Source organism: Peromyscus eremicus, chromosome 1 (assembly GCF_949786415.1).
Source record: "Peromyscus eremicus chromosome 1, PerEre_H2_v1, whole genome shotgun sequence".
Classification (NCBI taxonomy): domain Eukaryota; kingdom Metazoa; phylum Chordata; class Mammalia; order Rodentia; family Cricetidae; genus Peromyscus; species Peromyscus eremicus.
In genome coordinates, this window is record NC_081416.1 from 8,093,546 (window position 1) to 8,116,695 (window position 23,150).

The following is a 23,150-nucleotide window of genomic DNA, read 5'->3' on the forward strand; positions in this document are numbered from 1 at the left end:
GTATATATGCATATCGCTTTGATCCTATTTGCCCATTACTCTCTGTCATACCCCTTCCCACACACACCAAACCTCTTCCTTTTCACAACAGTAGTGTAGAGAGCCTTGTGCACAACTATTGTCTCATTTTTGCCCTTGTGTCCTGGGGTAGTGCCTCTAAATAGGATTGGTTGTGCGAAGGCACACATGTGATATTGCCAACGCAGAGGGCAGATCATTTCACATTCCCACCATGAAGGTGTTTCACATGTTGACTTTATTTTTAATTTTTTTATTAGATTTATCTAAATTTTATTTTGTGGATGTGTATGCACATGCATCCAGTTTCATATCATGGCACGTGTGTGGAGACCTAAGGACAGTTTGTGGAAACTGGACCTCTCCTTCTACCATGTGGGTTCCAGGTATCGAAACACAGTCATCAAGCTTGGTGGCAAACGTCTTTACCCACTGCGCATCTCACCAGCTTCTCCTTTAGATTTACTTTTATAAAACCATAGAAGATTAACTGAAAGTCACTGAAAGAGATATTGATTAAAGTATCTGATCCGGGTCTCATCATCGGGGATTTTCTTTTGAGAAAAAGCCAGGCGTAGGCCTCAGGATTCACCTCTCGCCCTGCCTGTCCAGGCCAGTACTTAGTGAAATATGAAATATTCAGACACTTGGCCTGAATTGGAACCTGGCAGGTCACTGGGCTGGGAGGGCTCCGGCTGCCTCCCCTTCCCTAATCCTCTTACATCCTTTCTAACAAAACACAGACTTGATCTGGAATGTAATGGCACCACAGCCAAGTGCTGGCTCCTCTCCACACCACACCACTGAAGATGATCCCCTCAGCTTCCCTCTCACCGCGGTCTCCTCCTCACGTCTGCTGAGGCAGCACACAGACTTTGATCTTTCTGCTCAGCCCGACTTTGACTATCTCTCAAAGCTGCTGCTCCGGTAGCAGAAGCAATTGTGAATGTACATTCATCTTCCCCTCCTCACTTTCTCATACCAGCTATCTATACTTTCAATACAACCTCTTTCCCCCTTAATGTATCCTTGAAATTTCTCCATATCCACACTCAAAGACGGCTGGCAGAATATTGGGAGAAAATGGCTGAATTAATTTATTAGTCCCCTTTTGCTGGTCATGCAATTGTTCTAATCATTTTTTGGCCTCTAGTTCGAGAGACTGAGTCCAGGCCTGCTGAACTCCATCTCACAAAAAAACACAGCTCTGTAGATGAAGTTTTCTCCAGTCCTGCCCAGCCCCACATACCCCACAACTGCTTATAAAATAATCACTCAGAAGCTTATATTAATTAAACTGCTCAGCCATTACCTCAGGCCTACCACTCACTAGCTCTTACACTTAAACTCAGCTCATTTCTTTTCTTTTTCTTTTTTTTGTTTGTTTGTTTGTTTGTTTGTTTGTTTTTGAGACAGGGTTTCTCTATGTAGCTTTACACCTTTCCTGGATCTCGCTCTGTAGACCAGGCTGGCCTTGAACTCACAAAGATCTGCCTGCCTCTGCCTTTGCTTGGATTAAAAGCGTGCACCACCACCACCTGGCTAACTCAGCCCATTTCTATTAATCTATATGTCGCCATGTGTTCCGTGTTCTGTGGCTTTACCTGTTGCCTTTACATGCTGCTCCCTGGACAGCAGGCTAGCGTCTCCTCCAGCTTCCACCCCCCCAGCCTCTCTTCTCTGTTTGTCCCGTCTATCCTATACTTCCTGCCTGGCTACTGGCCAATCAGTGTTTTATTTATCAATCAATCATAGCAACATATATTCACTACATACAGGACATCCCACAGCACAGCTCAGATCTCAACCAATAGAGTCCAGATAGAATGGCAACTATAGAGTCAGAACAGAGTCAGCATGTCCTGGTAGGCTCTGTCTCCAAGAACCACCTATGAGCAGAGGCTATATGTCTCTTATATTGTACATGTTCAGTTTCCTGAACCACAAAACCCAGACCCTAGAACATATGGGCTCTATCTCAGGGGAACTCACAGGACATATAATAAGTAATTACTGGAGTTGGTGTTTTTATTATAGTTCACTTATTCAATAAAGATTCAGTGAGAACTTTCTAGGAACAGGAATTGTTGTTTTCTCTGTTACTTCCTGTGTGTGTGTGTGTGTGTGTGTGTGTGTGTGTGTGTGTGTGTGCATATGTGTGCTCATGTGTGTATACATGTGTATAAGTGCTACTATGTTCGTATGGAGGACAACATGATGGACTTAGCTCTCTCTTTCCACCATATGAGACCCAAGGATCTAATTCAGGTCTTAGGCTTGGTTACATGCTCTTCAGCCCACTCAACTATCTCACTGACCCAAGAAACTATTCTTGAGTACTGGGGTAGAGGTAGGAGGTAAATCCCTCAATAAAACTCCCAACACTGAAGAATTTATATGGAGAAAACCAAAGGGGATATAATACAAGCAAAATAAATAACTAAATTTTTTTAAGGTGGGAATTTTGTTTGCTTGTTCGTTTGTTTTTGAAACAGGATCTCACTATATAGCCCTTGTTAGTCTAGAACTTGCTATGCAGACCAAGGAACCAGGCTGGCCTCAAACTTCCAGAGATCCTCCTGCCTCTGCCTCCTGAGTGCTGGGATTAAGGTGTTCCCTGCCTTGTGATACAACTTAAATAGGGTGATTGTCTGGGTGGGTCTCGCTGAGAAATCATAAGCAATGACGTATTTTTCAGGCTCAGTTGCTACAGATCAGCTGTCACTATGCTATAGGGATCTGTGGCAGGGCAAGACCACACAGAGGACTGTACCATGTGACAGCTAAGTGATAGTGTTTGAGAATGCCTTGAAATAGGCACTGCACTGGCTTAGGCTCAAAAAAACTGTTTTTTGTCAACCAGACTCCTTGTCCTTGAAGCTCTGATGTCATGGGGTTTAAGGAGTTCCTGGTGGTGCTAACCATTCCTGTCCTCTACAGACTGAGTCTTCCATAATTGTAGCCTGGAAATGCCTACCTATGACCAGTGCCCTTGCTGGGCAGGACTCAGTGAAGCAAAAGTTAGATCTGCTTCCCACTTCATGTCTCCAGTCATAGTTTCCATCCTAGCCGTTAGCGCTTGCTTTTTAGCCTCCGCGAAACAGGATCTACTCCATCAGGAGTCTTGTCGGATTCAGATGAAATCTCATTTCACCTTCACTACACAATCGGTGAATCTTTTATGTCTTCTCTTCACACTTCTATTTCCACCTCCTCAGTGTAACTTTCCCTGGACCTTTTAGGACACTCACTAGTCAACTAGCATGTCCTCTTACGACCTGAATTTTATCAAGTTGGAATGAGACTTCCTGTTCAGTTACACCCCTACTAACAAGCTCCAGGCCCTGCATTTTCCACCCACAGCAGCCATTACTCCCACACTGACCTAAACACTGAAGAACACCAGTCTGGCTAATAAGCCAACACTTACGCTGTCTCCCAGCAGCTAAACATCTTCACACTCACAGAGCAGAGAACGGTAGAACAGCCCTTGTTACTACCAAACAGGGGCTACCCACCGTACGATTCCCTACTGTTCACCAGTCAGTATCATTTACAACTTATTGAGAATGAATTCCTAGAATTAAAAGTGCTTTGAGTATTCTCCTAGTTTGCTTTCTGGTGTGATAAAACACTGACCAAAAGCAACTTGGAGGAAGAGAGGGTTTATTTGGCTTATACTTCCACATCACAGTTCATCACTGGGGAAAGTCAGAGCAGGGCTCTGGAACCTGTAACTGAAGCAGAAGTCATGGAGGAGTGCTGCTTACTGGCTTGCTCCTGGTGGCTTGCTCAGCCTGCTTTCCTATAGCACCCAGGACCACCTGTCCAGGGATGACACCACCACACTGGACTGGCCCCTCTCATGTCAATCATTAACCAAGCAAGTGTACCACAGACTTCCTACAGGCCAAGCCAATGGAGGCGCAATCTCTGCTGAGGTTCCTTCTTCCCATACATTCTCGCTTAGATCAAGTTGACATGAAGCTACAGCACAAGTGTATGGAATGACTGGTCTTACAGCTCAGTGTTTTATTCCTAGCAGTGCACACTCATGTGCTACCTCACTGAGTGGTGGGGTAAGCCTTATACCCATAGTGAGCCTAACACACTCAAGGCCTCCTTTAACCATAATGGAACCGCAGAAGCTAAGTGTCTACCACTGGCTCATAGATGCTTGTAGATGGAACCCAGATGAGAGCTCATGTTCCTGACCTTCAGAGTCTGTGTGGTATGCAGCCTCTCCAAACATAAACGCCTGTCTAGTCTGTCAGTCCTTCAGCCCTGTCGCCCAAATGAAGCACATACTGGGAAAGGCACGATTCCATATCAGCTCTCACTAATGATGCTGTCTGAGCAACCAGCCTTACCCCCAAGATTAATATATCAAAATTCAGGTTGCACTCCATTTCCTCATTCAACAAAGATCTTCCCTGGGACCCCAGGCAGTCCTGAGGACACTAGGATGGCTCGTAGGGCCTGGCCTGCAACAACTGTGCAGAGAGACTCTTTGGGAGACCTACAAGAGACAGACATGGAGTAAATATCACAATGGGTGTCACAAGTTGTCCCCAAAGAGGGCTATTGTCTCAGTTGTTTTTCTATTGCTGTGGTAAGACACCAACACCATGACCAAGGCAATTCATAAAAGAGTTTATTGGGGTTTATAGTTTCAGAGTGAGTCCACGACCATCATGGTAGGAAGGCATGGTGCTGAGGTAGTAGCTGGGAGCTCTCATCTTGAACCACAGCAAGAGGCAGAGAAAGCATGCTGGGAATGACACGGGTATTCTGAAACCTCAAAGTCCACCGCAATGGTACCCCTCCTCCAACAAGGCCACACCTCCTAATCCTTCCCAAACAGTTCCACCGACCAAGGACCAAACACTCCAATATACGCGCCTATGGGAACCATTCTCATTCAAACCCCAAAGATTACTGCTTGGTAAAGTGTAAGCAGAATCCTCAAGAATTAACTAGAATATTCTCGTTGAGGAGTGGAAAATGGTATAGGTAGGCAGAGAGAAACATGAGGATGACTTAAATGGGATTATAAGCCCAGGGCTGGTGAACCAAGTAAGAGCTGGCCTGGGAAGGCCTGCTAAGCAACCAGAATCTTGACCTCCAGGCCATCACAAGCCACCAGAAGCTACAACAGTGATTGAAGCAAGCAAATGACAAGATGAGGGCTACTCCAGTGTGTGTGTGTGTGTGTGTGTGTGTGTGTGTGTGTGTGTGTGTGGTGTATGTGTGGTGTATGTGTGCACGCCCAGACCTGACCAATGAAAGAAGCTTGGGGGGGCTGGAGAGATGGCTCAGAGGTTAAGAGCACTGACTGCTCTTCCAGAGGTCCTGAGTTCAATTCCCAGCAACCACATGGTGGCTCACAACCATCTGTAATGAGATCTGGTGCCCTCTTCTGGCCTACAGTCATACTGCTGTATACATAATAAATAAATAAATAAATAAATAAATAAATAAATAAATAAATAAATAAATAAGAAGCTTGGAAGTCTGAAATGAATGGGTAGCAGGGGGCATAGGAAGGGCAGTGGGGTTCAACAGAAAGGGAGGAGGATGCACACTCCAGCAGGAACAGTCTGGAGGCCTGGCTCTGAGCCTGGACATTCCAGTCACTGCACAGCACCCCAAGCTGCTGCTCCTTCCCTAATCCCTACCTACTTCACAGGGCTATGTGAGGACTAAGAGGGATAACCTAGGGAGAACCAAAGCTCCCTGCAAATGCCACAGCACCACAAGGGCACAGTGCTGGCACTGCCCGCCAGAGCCTGCAGGGCTGGGGGACTTCAGATTATCCTCACAGGCACAGGCCTTGTCCCTGCTCCCTGTAAGGTCTTTAGGGACTGACAGCTTTTGGACAATCCAGTCTCCTTTCACAGACCTTTTCTTTAAATTTTTTCATTAAGTGAGTGAGTTGTGTGTGTGTGTGAGTGTGTGTGTGTGTGTGTGTGTGTGTGTGTGTGTGTACATGCACGACAGGACACACCTGTGGAAGTCAGAGGACAACTTTCAGGAGTCAGCTCTCTCCTTCCTCCATGAGGGTTCTGAAGATCATACTTGGGTTGTCAACTTGGCAGCAAGCACCCTCAAGCAAGCACTGAGCCATCTAACTGGCCCCTGACTTTCCTTTCCATAACAAGAGTTAGATGATTTCCGGGGTCCCGTCCAGCTTGAATTTCTGTCTTTATGATCTCAATCATCGTGCACTCCATCTTACATAAGAAGGAAATATTGGAGGAAGAGTTGTCAACAGAAGAAAGGACTAAGCTAATGGGCGACTGATCCCAAAAACAAAGACGAAAAAGCAAGTGTTCTTTGAGTGCCTTGAAGGGCCATGTTGATATGCTCATCCAAAGATGCCAGAAGACAGTTCAAAGAAGTTTCACCCAAAAAGTGATTATTATGCATAACATCCATGCTTCTAAAAGGGTAAATTGTCATTGGCCTTGGTATTTACCCAAGAGAAAGTCTAAGCCGGGCAGTGGTGGCACACGCCTTTAATCCCAGCACTCGGGAGGCAGAGGCAGGCGGATCTCTGTGAGTTCGAGGCCAGCCTGGGCTACCAAGTGAGTTCCAGGAAAAGGCGCAAAGCTACACAGAGAAACCCTGTCTTGAAAAACCAAAAAAAAAAAAAAAAAAAAAAAAAAAAAAAAAGAGAAAGTCTAAGTCACATCCAGGTGACGTTGTGCAAAGGAATGTTCTTAACCAGCTTTATTTTAACAGCTGCAAAACTGGAAAGAACCTAAGACTCTATGAACAGATGTATGTATCAACGGTTATGGTCTATCCATCAAACGAACACCACTCAGCATTTTAAAAACCCAACCTTTTAAAATGTGTGTGTGTGTGCGCGTGTGCGTGTGCGCGCGCGCGCGCGTGTGTGTGTGTGTGTGTGTGTGTGTGTGTGTGGTGTGCGTGTGGTGTGCGTGTGTGTGTGCATGTGTGTGTGAGCGTGTGTGTGCGTGCGTGTGTGTGCGCATGTGCATGTGCGTGTGCGTGTGCGTGTGTGTGTGTGTGTGTGTGTGTGGTGTGTGGTGTGTGTGTGTGTGTGTGTGTGTGTGTGTGGTGTGCATGTACAGTATGTGCAAAGGAGTGTGGTTCCCACAGAAGCCAGCAGAGGGAGTCGGATCCCTTACAGCTGGAGTCAGAGGCAGTTACAGACCACCTGACACGTATCCTGACAACAAAGCTGTGGCTTCTGGAGAGCCACTGTGCTCTTAACCACTGAGCCACCTCTCCAACCCAAAGGCCCAAATTGTTGATACTGGCCACACAGGTGAACTTCAAAATCATTACAAGAAAAGAAAATGCAAAGCATATGGAGAAAATACTTATAAAATTGTGTATTGAGGAGTGAGGTATCCAGAATTTGTAAAGTACACCTACAACTCTACAACAAAAATATATACAATTCTACTTAAGCATGGATGAGAGACTTGAATAGAAACTTCCTTAAAGAAAATGTAAGAATGGTCCATGACCGCATGACAAGAAGCTCAACAGCATTAGTCATCAGTGAAAATACACATCAAAACTGCAAAGAAATAGCTCTTCATGCACGCTGGAACAGCCATAAAAAATAATAATAAAGAAAAATAATGCCTGTGAGCATTGATGGAAGGGGTGTAAAATGGTACAGCATTTTAGAAAGCAATTGGGAAGTTCCTCAATAAATTACACAGAATTACCATGTGTATGTCTCATTGATTCCACTTCATGATGCATACTCAGAAGAAAGGATGCTCAACTGGAAAGCTGTACACCAGGTGCTGGGAAAACAGCTTGATTTGTAAAGTGCTTACTGTGTGTCTTAGTCAGTGTGCTATTGCTGTGAAGAGACACCATGACCAAGGCAACTCTTACAAAAGAAAGCATTTAACTAGGGCCTTGTTTACAGTTTTAGAGGGATAGTCCATGATCATTATGGTGGGAAGCAGACAGGCATGGTTGTAGTTGGAAGTTTTTCTGTGTCCCTCCTGGCACCCACAGTCCCATAGCCTGCTTATAAAATAATCACACAGAGGCTTAATATTTTTTTTTTTTTTTTGGTTTTTCGAGACAGGGTTTCTCTGTGTAGCTTTGCGCCTTTCCTGGAACTCACTTGGTAGTCCAGGCTGGCCTCGAACTCACAGAGATCCGCCTGGCTCTGCCTCCCGAGTGCTGGGATTAAAGGCGTGCGCCACCACCGCCCGGCTGAGGCTTAATATTAATTATAACTGCTCGGCCATTAGCTCAGGCTTATTACTGACTAGCTCTTACACTTAAACTCAGCCCATTTCTGTTAATCTATATGTCACCACATTTTCCATAGCTTTACCTGTGTGCCATAATATGCTGCTCCCTGAAGAGCAGGCTGGCATCTCCTGACTCAGCCTTCCTCTTCCCAGAATTCTCCTTGTCTGCTTATCCCACCTATACTTCCTGTCTGACTACTGGCCAATTAGCATTTTATTAAACCAATGTACAAAAGCATTATCCCATAGCACATGGTGCTGGAGCAGTAACCGAGAGCTTTACATCCTGACCCACAGGCAGCAGGAAAAGAGAACCACAGGACCTGGCATGGGCTTCGAGTGACACACCTATTCCAACAAGGCCACACCTCCTAATCCTTTCCGAAGAGTTCCACCAACTGTGGACCAAGCATTCAAACATATGTATCTATGGGGCCTTTCTCATTCAAACCACCACAACATGAAAGTATGAGGCCCTGAGTTTGGATTTCTAGCACCTACATGAAGGCTGGGCACAGCAGTGCTTCTGTAATCCCAACACTATGGAGGCAGCGACAGGAGGATTCCTGGGGTTTTCTGGTCAGACATTCTAAATGAATCCATGAATTCCTGTTCAGTGAGAAGCCCTGTGTCAAAAACTAAGGTGGGGACTGGCAAAAACATCTAGCCTCCTTGGATACCTACACACACACACACACACACACACACACACACACACACCCCACAGGAAAAAGAAAAAGAAAAACTTTGTACATGAATAATGCAGCACTATTACAGTAGCCAAAGGTAAGCAACAAACCAAATGTCCATCGAAAGATGAGTGTACAAACCTCCACCTACACAGTGGACGACTAGTACTAGATGCATAAAGTGTCAATACATACCACAATATAGACAAATGTTGAAATCATTGTGCGATGCAGGAAATCAGACAAAGATGACTCATTTACATTAAACATACAGAATAGACAAATCCACAGAAGTAGAAAGTAATATAGAGATTTTTAGGTACTAGGATCAGCGGATGAGAAATAACTGCTTGACTTAGATGTGCTCAAGCTTCTGACCCTGTGACAAAGTGGCATTTGTCATCTACAAAGTTAATACTCTTAACCATGTAATCAAGTTACCAAAAATAATCTAAAAATTATAAATATTTTAAGTTAGTTTACTGTTTCACGTTGGGCCACATCTATAGCTGTTCTTGGCCACGGACGGAGCGGGGTGGGGGAGGGGGGCCTTCAGGCTGTGCACTGGGTGTGCCCGGGCTCTAATGGATGCCAAGTGTCCCTTAGAACTGATAGAAACGTTCTGGAACAGGGTAGTGGTGACAGTTGTGCAACACGATGAATGCTCTTGATGTCACTTTAAAATAGCTAAAGGGTAAATGCTATTGCTGTGGTTTGGGTGTGGTTTGCCCTTCAGGGCTTCATGCGTTGGTCATTAAAGATGTGTGGCAGTTTGTGGGGAAGTCTTTAAAGGCGGAGCTTAGTGGAAGGTATTCAGGTCATTGGGGGACTTCCCCCGAAGGGGTTACTTTAGCTCTCCTGGGACCCCAGTCAGTTCCCTCTGGAACTGCGGCCACTCCCTACATTTGCCATCTTCTGGCTGCTGCTCTTTTCCTTCTCACTTCTCTTCCACGTAGCAATGCAGCTCAGGGGGCCCTCACCTGAAGCCAAACTCACATGGCCTCCTAATCAGGGACCTCCAGCCTCTAGATCTATAAAACTCCTTTTTCTTCATAAAGCATGTGTCTTCAGTTGTTTTGTGATGGAAACAGAAGAAAATAGTTCTGGTGAGTAAAAGAGGATGCCCCCATCAAAGTGTATCTATTCTACATACATAAAATTCTAGGAAAATACAAACTAAGCTGCAATGGAAACTGTATTAGTGGTTTCAGGAGTTAGGGGATCAAAGGAAAAGAGAAGGATAAACTACAAAAAACCAGGACGAAATTTCCAGGGGTAGTGAGTGGTGGTTTATTCTCGTCTCAGCCATTTGATGTTGACAGCTGCAGATGTACGGCTTGACGCACTTCAATCATACCCCCAGAACTGAGGGGTGATGTTTAGAGTTTTACATATTGTCCTTATACCTCCAAATCATGGCATTTTTAAAAGTGCTGCTTGAAGTGGTTGCTTCTGTGGCCTTTCCTTAAACCTTTTTGCAAGTCAAAGCCAGCCATCCCTTTCTGCCTTACAGATTCTACTCTGATCTGTCTTCACTTCCTGTGGTCTCTTAAGGCAGGAGGACACCTGCAATAGTGTCTGCAGAGGCTGTCAAGAAGTTCATCTGGCAGAGGCGCCTGGTGCTATGCGCCAGGTTCCAAGTCAGGAATTCCTTTTGCTATTAATAGGAGCCCGAGACACTTTGATCATTGCTGAATCCTGGTTTTCTGAATTGGTTCAAAACTGGTCTGGTAGAACTTGGCATATGCTCACTTTGCAAATCAAACTATCCTGTCTGTTGTTATCTTAGCACATGCTGGGAGGATTATGAGTGTTTACATACTCTCTGCAGACATCAAATCCAGGTCTTGCCCGACATGCACTACAAGCAGATAAGACAGTGAATCAGAGGCCAGCACTGGGTTTGCTCATGGCGCTCACACTCAGATGCAGATTTCACTTTAAACCAAAAGGCACACTTAGAGCTACCAAAAAAAAAAAAAAAGAAATGGGAAAAAAAGCAAACCTTAATCTGAATTACTCAGTTTGTCTCAGATTAAATTTGACCTACTTGCAAATTTATTTCAGCCATATTTTTCCAATAATATTTTTCACAAGCAGTAACTTTTCTATATATTATTTTGGAGATATATTTTTTTCTAGAGATACAGGGTCACTTGACGTTCCATAAGATTCTCCACGCTAAGTCACACTCCACCAGTCATTGCCTGAATACTACTTTCTTAGCTTCCTCTGAGTATTCCTTTAGAAAGCTGTGACTCAGTTTCCTTATCTGTACAATGGGGTGAATAACAGCACTTATTTCCCAGCATTATGTTGGACTTCAAACACATCCAGTACTTAGAGAAGAAGTTGGCCTGCAGGAAGTGCCCTGTGAGGGTTTTTCTGTTTATATTATTGCTGCTGTTCCCTTTCACAGAGGGGAACACTGAGGTTTGGGGTCAGTGGTGACAACCCTCACTGAACACAGAACACACAGAACAGGTCCACCACCCATTCTTTTCATTACTCCCTACCACATCCCCTCCTGTTTGTGTTTTGAGTATGAAAATAAGCATTCCAAACCAGAACAGGCAAAAATAGACTGTAACTTAAATCTGAAAAGCATGAACAGAGTGTTAGCACAGCCAGCCCCTGACTCAGCCAGGGGCAGGGCAAGTCATCAGCCATTTTTAAAGTCATCTTTATATAGTTATTTACAGAAAAGGGATAAGAGTGAGGCAGGAGGCGTGCCATGGCCTGGGCAGGAAAGTGAGATGCACGTTCAAAAGAGAAGAGAGAAAAGAATGAAAGGAAAAGGGAAAGAGAAAGAAATAAGGTTTCCACACAGAGCCAGGACCTCCAAGAAGATACCCAAAATCATATTTCATGACCTAATGAACATTACGTTAGCCCTCCCATTGGCACCAAATGGGATTTGTGGTCACCTTGGATGGCGATGGCAAAGCTGCCCTGGCTGGCTACTGAGACAGCTCAACAGGCAAAGGCCCCTGTCACCAGGTCTGACAACCCAAGTTTCATCCTCAGAACCCACGTGGTGGAAAAAGAGAATCAGCTCCTGCAAGTTGGCCCCTGACCTCCACTTGCATATAGACACACATATACAGGCACAAAATCAATCAATCAATTAAAAAAAAAAAAAAAAAAAAAAAAAACTTCCTTGTGAGAAGTAAGTTCCTAAGCCTGAAATCATATCTCCCAAGCTATCTGATTTAGATGGGGTCCAAGCTCACCTATTCTAAAAGGAATACTATTTATCTTTCTAATTCTACATATTTCACAGACAGAATTTCCTTAAAATTTGGTCAAATTAGAAGGTGAAACCAGGGTCTGGAGCGATAGCTCAAAGGTTACGAGCACATACTGCTCTCACAGAGGACCCAAGTTTTGTTCCCAGCACACATGTCAGGCTGCTCACAATCACCCTTAACTCCAGCAACAGGGCAACCAACGCCCTCTTCTGGACTCCAAAGGAACCTGCACACTCGGATACACATATATACACAAATAAATAAATAGTATAATAAACCTTTTTTAAAACTAATAAAACCACTAAAACATGTTGGAAAAGAGGATGTTGGCAGGGGCTCACAGCATCGTCTCTCAGGTACTTGTCAATCAAAGAGGTAAAGTCCCTAGTGGTCACCAAGATAGCCAGGGCATCAAATTTGGCTGAGCACAAATTACTTGTAGTGCATCTTTGTCAAAAGGTCTATGTTGACCCTAGATGTGAAGCCAGAATGATATCCAGGTTATGGTCCATTCCAGAACAGGAAGAAATGGGTAGTCTTGGCAGACAACGTAAGTAAATGAACCCAACTTGGGGGAGGCAGGATGGTCCAGACCAGCTGTAAGAGACATTTTCTGAACCTGGAGATGTAGCTCAGTGGTAGAGCATCTGCCTAGCATGTACTAGGGCCTGGATTCAATCTCCAGCACACACACTCACATACACACACTCACATACACACACTCACATACACACACTCACATTCACACACATAATGTAGTATTTTTTTAGAAAGAATATGTTTATGAGACTAATTTCCTTAGATATGCTAATATGATTATGCAAGTACTTTCAATAGTTTGGAGGGGATGAAAGAGATCAGAGAGAGAAACACATGAGAGCAAGCAAGAATACAAATGTCTTTCCCTCCAAAAGCAAAGTACACTGTAACACATTCAAACTCGTGTCTTTGTTAAAATGAATTTGCAGCAGAGGGAGAGATTGGGGGAGGGGGTCGAAATGATAACAGGCATTCTTCCTGTCCCCAGGGAAGGCAGAAGTGAAATGTGTATTGCTCACTTTAAATGCAGATATTCACTATGATTCGACACATTAAAGAGTCCATCTTTACAGTCTAGCCTGAAGGGCGCTCCTGGGTGTGAAAGGTGTCCAGGAATTCAGGTTTCACGGTTAAGGACCTGGAATAACGAAACCTCGAGGCAAGTGGGGGAGGACATGAAGGTCTGGCTTCGGCTTGGTGGGAAGGCAAACATGAGATGCCCTGGAGAGACCCCATCTCTCGCGGCCATACACGGAAAATCTAGGCACAGTGAGGAGGGAACGCACCAAGAGAGCTCTGCTCTTCTCGGTCATGTGGGAAGAGCTGAGTCGTCAAACACAGATTAAATCACAAATGCGGTTCATTTCTCTTTCCGTTTCCACGCTAACAAAAAGGTGTCCTAGCAGAGAAGAGAATGAGTGAAGAGTTAGGGTGTGACCACTGCCTCACTGTGTGGTCTTCTGTAATTCAATCGGCTTCCCTGATGTCTTTTAAAGGGGCATTATTACAGTGCACTTCCTAATTACGATAGAACACACTCGCTTCGGGAATGAAACGGAAAAGGGAAAAAGACAAACTGCAGTTGCATTGAGAGCCAGAGCTGCTGTGGCTGTCTTCATGTATTCTCTTTAGATTTTTTCCTCAGGCTTGTCAGCACTGACACCATAACCCACACACAGTGTTTGTTTGTTTGTTTGTGTTTGTTTTTGAGATAGGGTCTTATCATGTAGCCCTGGCTGTCCTGGAACATGCTATGTAAACCAAGCTGGCCTCAAATTCTTAGATCCTCCTGCATCTGCCTCCGAATGCTGGGATTAAAGGTGCATACCACCATGCTCCCCTAGTTGATAATATATAGAACTCACTTTATATTAATAGATGTAAGATAATACCATTCATTCTGATGTCATATGTACATATATATGTTTATAAATGAGACTTATACAAAAGACATGATTTATATTCCCAAATGAGAAGTATTTGGGCAGTTTCCCACTTTTTTCTCTTCTCAGCAATACTGCAAAAATAGTTTTGTTCATCTTATGCATGCACATAACTTAAACTATATACACAAAGTTTTTTGTTTGGTTGGATTTTTTCAAGACAGGGTCTCACTATATAGATCTGATTGTACTGGAACTCACTCTGTAGACCAGGCTGGTCTTGAACTCACAGAGATCCACCAGCCTCTGCCTCCCAAGTGCTAGGACTAAAGGCATGCACTACCCGCTCAGCATTTCAACACCCTTTTCAAGGAAGGCTGCTGTGGAATGTTCTGTATGGCAAATGTGTTGCTCCGATTGGTTAGTAAATAAAACACTGATTGGCCAGTAGTCAGGCAGGAGGAAGTATAGGCGGGACAAGGAGAAGAAGAATTCTGGGAAGTGGAAGGCTGAGTCAGAGACACTGCCAGCCGCCACGATGACAAACAGCATGTGAAGATGCCGGTAAGCCACGAGCTAAATGGCAAGGTATAGATTTACAGAAATGGATTAATTTAAGATATAAGAACAGTTAGCAAGAAGCCTGCCACGGCCATACAGTTTGTAAGCAATATAAGTCTCTGTGTTTACTTGGTTGGGTCTGAGAGGCTGTGGGACTGGCAGGTGAGAGAGATTTGCTCTGACTGTGGACCAGGCAGGAAAACTCTAGCTACAGAAGGCTGAAGTGTGTCTTCTCAGACTGGGAAGATGGCTTAGACGCTTGCTGCTAAAGCTTGAGGGCCTGAGTCCGGATTGCCAGTTCCTGTCGATAACAGAGGCAGAGGCACACATCTGTAACCACAGCACTTGGAGGGAGCGGAGACAGGAGGATCCCAGGGTTCAGAGAACTAGTCTAGTTGATGACACTTTCAGCTCTAGGTTCAGTGAGAGATTGTGTCTCAAAAATTAAGGCAGAGAGAGACTGAAGAAAGACCTGACATTAACCTCAGGCCTACACATGTGTGGGCTCCCAAGCGCGCACACACACACACACACACACACACACACACACACACACACACACACCTTTTCAAACCTCAAAGTTTCTACACAGCTCTGTCCTCTGCTAGCTGGTGGAAGACACGGCTCTGGCTGAGGCACCCATGTCCTTTCTGAGGCTCTGGGAACATTCCTCTGGTCTGTGTACTAGTGAGGTCACATGAAAACCTGGCGATAATCACAATCTCTACAAGATGGACAATAGATTTTAGCAGGTCGAGCACTGCCTGGCCCCCACTGAGTGCTGGGGCTCAGCCACTCTCCTCTGCTCTTCCATTTACATTTGTGCCGGTGAAGCCAATGCCATTGCCAAACCCGCCTGTGTAAAATACCTTCAGGTCAGACAAAGTGAGAACCCCTGGACCAGGTTCCCACTGTCCCACTGTCCCAAAAACTCAAAGATTCACTTTAATGCTTTTAAGTCATTAACAATCTAAAATAATACATTTGTAACCTGCATTTCAAAGATGAAAGAAAATGGCTTTAGGGGGCTGGAGAGATGGCTCAGAGGTTAGGAGCACTGACTGCTCCTCCAGAGGTCCTGAGTTCAATTCCCAGCAACCACATGGTGGCTCACAACCATCTGTAATGAGATCTGGTGCCCTCTTCTGGCCTGCAGACATACATGCTGTATACATAATAAATAAATAAATCTTTAAAAAAATTCAAAAAAAATGTTTAAAAAAAAAAATAAATTAAAAAAAACAAACAAAAAAACTTGCTAAAAAAAAAGAAAAGAAAATGGCTTTAAACTTCCTTCTCTCCACTAACATTGGCATTCTTCTGACTTTAAATTATATCACTGATGCAAACATTTCTGCAAATGCGAAGGAAAGTATCTCTTTCCATGGCTGTTGTTGTTCTCACAGATATGTACCTATGCTCACAGCTAAAGTTTAACCGAAGTGGGACATACTCCCTGTCAGATTCTGGGCTGGGAGGGGAGGGAGGGGGTCTGCATTAATGAGCACTCAGCAATATTTCCCACTGAATCTGGTTCTGATCGGAGCTGATCTTCATTTCTGATCCCTAGAGAGTCTGGATTAGGAAGGTTAATTGGCTTGTCCAGGTCACCTACTCCTGGGTCAGGGGGTTTTTTCCTCTCTGACCTCCTTTGACAGAAATCCAATAGTTAATTTGAGCAAAGATGCTCCTTTTATATTCAGTGGTGTCAGGTCCTAAGTTGATCTGCTTAGTGGTAAACTAAAAATAAATAAACCCTCCTAAAAAGAGAGAGAGAGAGAGAGAGAGAGAGAGAGAGAGAGAGAAATACACAAACACATACACACTCATTTTCTATTCCAAATACTGGAGGTCAGGTTTAAAGGCGGGTCTCATGAGCTGGGATACAGTGATACATGCTTAGAATCTCTGCACTCAGGAGGGTCAGGAGTCCAAGGCCAGCCTTGGCTATTAAGTGAGTTTTGGGGTAGCCTAAGCAGCATAATACCTTATTTGTTTGTTTAAAAAGGCTAAGCTAATGAAATTCAGAAACATATTTAGGGAAGACTCTACAGAGAAGTTACAAAGCTAAAAAGTATTTGAGCTGTCTAGGTGCCTTGAGTGGACTCTGCTCAGTCTGGGCCAGAGCAGACAGTGGCGACTGAGAGCCGATGGGTTAACTGTGATCGAGAGAAAACAGGTGCAAAAAAAAAAAAAAAGAGAGAGAGAGAGAGACAGAAGCAAACGGTCCTGGTACATCCTTACAGCAAATACCCACATTAAAGGAGGGAAAGTGGCGTGAAAACGGCCTTGATGGAGTAATCACACCCCCAGACACATACACGACCCCCAGCTCTGGTTTCTGAACACATGGAAAGATTTATTCTGCAAACTGAGCTGCGAGTTATTAACACATCCTCATGCAAGCAGCTCTGCTGCTCCCTTCTTACCCATAAAGCACACATAGCATCAGTACGCGCCACCACCCTGCAGGCCTGCTGTCAGCAGGATGGAAACATGGCCTTGTAAACCATCAGGGGACCCCTTTTGTAAAATCCAGCAGTAGCTGCACCAGTTAAGGAAGGCTTTGTGTATTAGATATTTGTAACGTACCTGAAACACAGGAAGAAAACATGTGTGTGTGGGGGGGGGGAAGGGGGGTCCTTCTCTTCAACCACCTCCTCAAATGGCAGGAGGTGATGGCAGCCCCCAAACTAGCCATGTCAAAGATGGAAACTTCCCTAGCTCCCCAGTTAGGTGGAATGTCAACAATGACCACCCACAGAGCCAGTCAGCCTCAGCCCACCAGTAGGCTGGAAATCGAGTGTACATTGCAGATTCAAAAGCATGCCTCTTAATGAAAATCAAGAAGTCCCTGCCGGTGACAGGTGGGAACAGGCCACATGAAGCATGGTGGCACATATAGTACCAAGATCACCCCTGTTCATTTATCAGGGAAGGAAGTACCGCATGATGTTTCCAGCTGACTGCTAATTATCATCTTTGCCCTAATCCTGAGTTATAAATCATTTTACTTTCGGCCAAACTTCCCATCACTCTAAATTTTCCAGTCGTCTCTTATGCCCGAAATGGCTCCATGGAAACTTTCTGTTAAAATACACAAAATAACATCAATGAGGCCATCCCAAACTAGATCACCACAGGATAAGAAACAAAACCCCAATTCTACAGTACCACTTGCCTGGGGTCTAGCTTGGGAATTTCTTTCTCTTTGGGGTTTCCCCACCACTGGCTCAAGCTCCTCCTAGCTTTAGCTTCCATGTTTAGTATAGCCCATTTTAATTTCTGTCTCTTGATGACATCCACTGGGTCCCCAGCAATTTTGTGTATTTGTGTTATCAAAGCTGTAAATTTCAATTACATTGGTTTATTTGCTTGAGGATTGGCCATGTGGTCAGAGAAAAAAAATTCGTTTAAACTGCCATCAAGAACCTTGCAGTGCAGCCACAAGAAAAATAAATCAAGAGAGAGAGAGAGAAACTGCATAAAGGAGGATCATTTGCCATGTTGGTTGAGAACCCCAACCCTAGACAATTAGAGCAGGCAAAGAGATTTTAACCAGCCAGAGTTCACTTCCGATGGGCAGAAGCCCCTGTTAAACTGTTTTATAAACTTCTAAGGTGATAGCAAATGAAGAAGAGGATGGAAGAGTAAAAGGTGAAAATCAAATTTTTCTCCTTTCCCCCCACAGCACAGGCATTTGAGTAGTCAGTGTGTGCCATATGTACAGTCATTTACTGTGACTAAAGGGAATAATGTTCCATGTTTCATAATACTGATCTCTTAGGCAATTTGAGAAAACTAAGAACTAGACAGCTATCCATGTTATCCAGAAACACTTCAGGGGGGAGGGAAGCTTTCCAATAAAATTTCATTTAAAAGCAATGCCTTGAAGAGGCTTTCTGGAGGAGTGGAGGGAAGCTTCGAGGCGCTAACACAGAGCCTTTTCTCTCTTTTCCTGCTTGGGCAGACTTAATCCTCGCAGATGTTTTTCCTGCCAAATACTTGTCTTACATGTAGTCTAAGACGGTGTTTAAAATTTTCAAAATTCCTTCTACAAGTGTATTCCTGTTTCCCCTGGAAAATGGGCTCAATCGATGTTAGAAAGAGACCCAGGTGTCAGAAAGGCCATCCTCTTTCCAGAAAAGGACCAAATATATCTGAAGTAATGTCCCTTTTTAATAAATTCTTAATTTCTCCCCCTAATTGTAGGCAGAATTATCAACATGCCCACCAAAGTGGATGACTACCACATAAGATGAGAATTTGCCGGTATATCATGTATCCTTGACCGTTACATGGAGATCCCTTGAAATGGAGGCTGTCTGTTAAGTTATCTGCTATTGGAGAGGCCACTTGTAAGATTTTCTGTTTCGAGGACTTAGCAGAATAGTGCTAAAGCAAACACTGAAGTGTAATTCAAGGCTGGACCCTGTCTTCATCAAGCAACGCTCTCATGATGGCTATCAAATACTACACCTTTTTTTTTTTTTTAAATTTACTTGTGAAAGTGATCTGGAAAGGAGAAAGTAGTTCATCCATACTCACATTAATAAGAAAATCTTGCAGCAAGTAAATAATTTAGGAAAATCGTCTTTGTGATTTACTACGTAAAGATATGTGTGTTTGGTACGTTTCCTCACATTTAGAGGTATCTCTTGTAATCCCATCTGTCCGATGACATTCACACATTATACAATTACAACTCTATCCTTACTCTGATAGTAGTTTAGAAACTTATCATCTAAAATTTAAATGCTCATTGTCCATCAATGTTTATAATGTCTTATAAATCAAAGATTATAGTCAATTTTAAAGCACACAATTAAAATAAAATAATTTTGGAAGTAAGATAGTGTCAACCACCGTTTTCTTCCGCGGACATGAAAAACAAATCATGCCGTTTTTTTTTAATCTGCAAATTATTTTGATTTCCTAAACTCATCCCAAATCTTTTCTTAAGGTATTTTTATATTTCTTGTTTTCCGAAGAGTTTAGATAGTGACTTCTGTAATACAACGACAGCTCCACATTGGCCAACTTGCAGACTTAAAACAAAAATGTCCCAGGTCCGAGTTATACGATTGTAACCTGCCTGATGAGCTTGAAAGGCTTCTCATGTCAGGACAGACAGGAGCAACAGCGGTATGGTTGTTGCTCAACTAAAGAACACAACAAAAAGAGAACCAAGTACACCTGTTTGGAACAGAAGGCCTCCACAGATGCGCTGCGACCTGCAACCTTCCCAAGCGGCCAGCCGGACTCCAGAAAAACAAACAACCGACCGCCCCGTTATTCATCATCGCATCTCAAGTGTTTCATTAGTTAAGTGTAGCTCTAAGACCCAATGTAAACCATGAGAACAAAACCTGTTTTCATCTTCTCCATGGTTTTACCAAAGTCGTTGACCTTGTCCAAAATGAAAACCATTGCTAATCAGCCAACGCAGACCTTAAAAGGTGAAAGACCCCTGTAATCCCTAAAAGCTACGCAACCTTAAGATTGATGTCTCCCTTATTCTGAAAAAGAGTGAAGCTTAGGGAAGACTTAATGACCTCATTGAACTAACTACAAAAACTAAAAGAGTCACTCAGAATATTTAATATGGGCTTCAATTTAAAAAAAAAAAATTGTATCCGCAGCTTTAGTTCACTAATGCCTCCAAGTCTGGGGGCAGACAACTAATTTTCATCCAAAGGCAAGCAACCCGCTACCTCTTCTCAAAGATGGTCGATCCAAACTGCACCTCACAACAACATAAAAATGGTTGCTCAGAATAAATTATGCGAACGTAGTTTCAAAATAGCCCGCTCGGGTTTCAGCGCATTACAGATGGGCCTGCAAAGCGCTTGCCGTGTTCTGCTGGGTTCCAGCGGCATTGCTGTGGGCACAGAGGGAGATGCAAACCCCAAATCACCCTTATAAAGAAAAGCTCTGAAATATTAGAGCATGAACATCAAATCCCACGGGCACATCCACCGCCTTGGACCTTGTCCCTGAACACGGATCGGTCACCACTCCATGGGCACTGCTGCAGGGCTCCATCCTGGCCTGTAAGAGAAGGGGCCATCTTTGAAAGGCTCCCCCTTGTCTTTCAAAAATAGCATATTCCGGAGATGGAATTTTCCAAATGGGGGATAAATGTATAACTTACATCATTAATTACAAGAAGAAACTAAAGTATATCTTAAATTATCCATTTCTACAAGTGGGCTTTTTTTTCCCCCTACCTGACAATACTTCGAACAGTTTTTTTTTTTCTGGGAATAAAAAGTTCCGAGTTTTTAATATACTTAAAAGTGGGGGGAAACACAGGCTGATTACTAAAAACAAAGCGGTTTTGATAAATTTAACATGCAGGATGATTTCAGTACACAAGTCACTGGTTCACAGAGAAAGTTAGTTGTTTTAAATTCATAACTGATCAACTTGGAGGTTTTAGTAAGTAAACTTTAGATTTAAGCAGTTTTTGTCTGTTGATTTATATTTATGTTGAGGAACGAAGAGAAACTTCAAGTAAGTTACAGAAACTGTCAATCCTCGTTAGGATTTGCTGAAACGCTTTGCAAAACAAGGGGAAAGAACATTAGGAAATATTTTCACTTTTAAAAAGTTGCAAATCGCAAGGAGCTGAAAGTTGTGTAAACTCTCAAAGTTGAAGGCCCAAAGCTTTACAAGTAGAACAGGACTTTATGGTTTGACCAGCCAACAGATAGGGAACCATTTTGTCCTGAAATGTGACTCCGCCGTTATTGATGGTAAACTTGAGTTTTCACTCTATTACATAACTCGGCTTTTAAACCATTGGTATTTGACTCCTCGTTTCGTTACATTTCCACTTATTTCTCTTAGCGCATTGCAATGAGTTCCCAACATCAGCACAACCAACCTAAAAAACTTCAGCTCCCCATGTAGGTTTTCCTGAATTTGCGTGCATTTAGTGCTGCTGGTTAGTTTTGTGGAAGCACTCGTTCTCCGAGCGTTTTTCAGGACTTTGTCACAGGCTAAACAAACCTGAAAAGAGCCTCCAAATAATCCAACATTCTAGGCCTCAGACTGTCAAGCCTTTTAAGGAATGGAGGAAACAAAAGGCCAGCGTCTTACTTTTACACTCTACAGACAGGCTAAAGGACTTTCTGAGACGCCCTGACCACCCCAGCCTATGGATAGACGACGAAAATTCTCAACCTAAACGGCAAGGCAAGGTTCACCCCGTAACTAGTGGGAACCTTATTCTGCGGCTGAGAACTCTTTGCAAGGGCCATGTTGTAAACTGTTTGCAGTTAGGTAAAGCCAAGCGCCTTGTTTATAGGCCTCATCTCCCTTTGCCCCAAAGTCTCTAGCTGACTTCACTAAAGGTGCTTTTGTCCTCAGTGGCGATATCTCACACACTCTCACTAGGAGCGCGAGCACGCGCTTGACTTGCCATACATTCCAGTGGTCTCTAAGGACCAGAAGGATGAAAAATAGTCTCTGGGTCATTTCCCCCAACTTTGAGCTTATTTAGTTAAAAAGATCCAGTAACATCCCAGAAGAGAAAAGAGAGCATACGGAAAAACAAAAATTATCCCCCCCCCCCCGCCCCGAATAACTTAACTGTCTTCTACCCAATCTCACCAACAAGCCAGAATAGCACCGACCCTGCCCAGAGGGCCAACAACACTTCAAACACAGAGGGGCCGGCGAAGTTTAGCAGGGTATGAAAAGGAAGCCACAAAAGGGAGCCCCTGGGGTGTGTTCCAGGCGTACCCCAGGCCCCGCTCCCTTCTCCCTCTTACTTTTGGATGATCTGGGGCAGGCTGGCTTGAGGCTGCGGCGGTGGCAGTGGCGGCAGAGGCTGCATCCCTCTCTGGCCCTGGGGCGCGGGGGCCCCCTGAACACCAGGCACGACGCAGGCATCTCTGTCCGGTTGCTCCGGACCGCTGGGATCCGCGTCCTGGCTCATGGCTGCTGCCAGAACCATGCGCCGCTACACCGGCCCGGGCTCGCAGCGAAGGAGCGCGCGGGAGGGGCGGTCCCGGAACACAGGCGCTCACTGGCCGGGGTCCTTGTGCCCAGTCCCCTTGTCCTTCTCGGTGGCGCGGGGAGGAGACGCGAGGGGCGGGGAGGAGACAGTCCCCGCGGCGCCGCCTCCTCCTCCTCCCGCCGCTCCCGCTGGTGCGGCTACCGAGGGGGGCGGAGGACAGGGACAGGGACAGGGGGCGTCTCCGGGCCCACGGGAGCCGAGGGGAGCCCAGGAGCTGCTGCGCGCAGGGTGATCGGGACAGCTGCGCCTGCCCACCCGAGGCTCAGAGATCTGGGACGCAGCGCAGCGGGCGCCACCAGCCACCGTGAGCCCTCCGGGGTGGCCAGCCAGGCGCTCCGCAGCGCGACACCCGCGTGAGAGGGCGACACACACGCCCGCCAGCTATCCTCCGCCGCCCTGTCACTTCTTCCGGAGCGCACAGCCTGGCC

General features: G+C 44.7%; 1 protein-coding gene across 2 annotated transcripts in view; it reads right to left on the minus strand.

The window, feature by feature from the left end:
- Rbm20 (RNA binding motif protein 20) overlaps positions 1 to 22,659 on the minus strand; it is a 208,789-nt gene extending 186,130 nt beyond the window's left edge. For both annotated transcript variants that reach the window (XM_059245968.1, XM_059245975.1), the window contains exon 1: positions 22,475 to 22,659. In XM_059245968.1, coding sequence (XP_059101951.1) covers positions 22,475 to 22,659 — 185 coding nt within the window. The remainder of the gene's footprint in view (positions 1 to 22,474) is intronic.
- Positions 22,660 to 23,150: the final 491 nt, after the last annotated feature.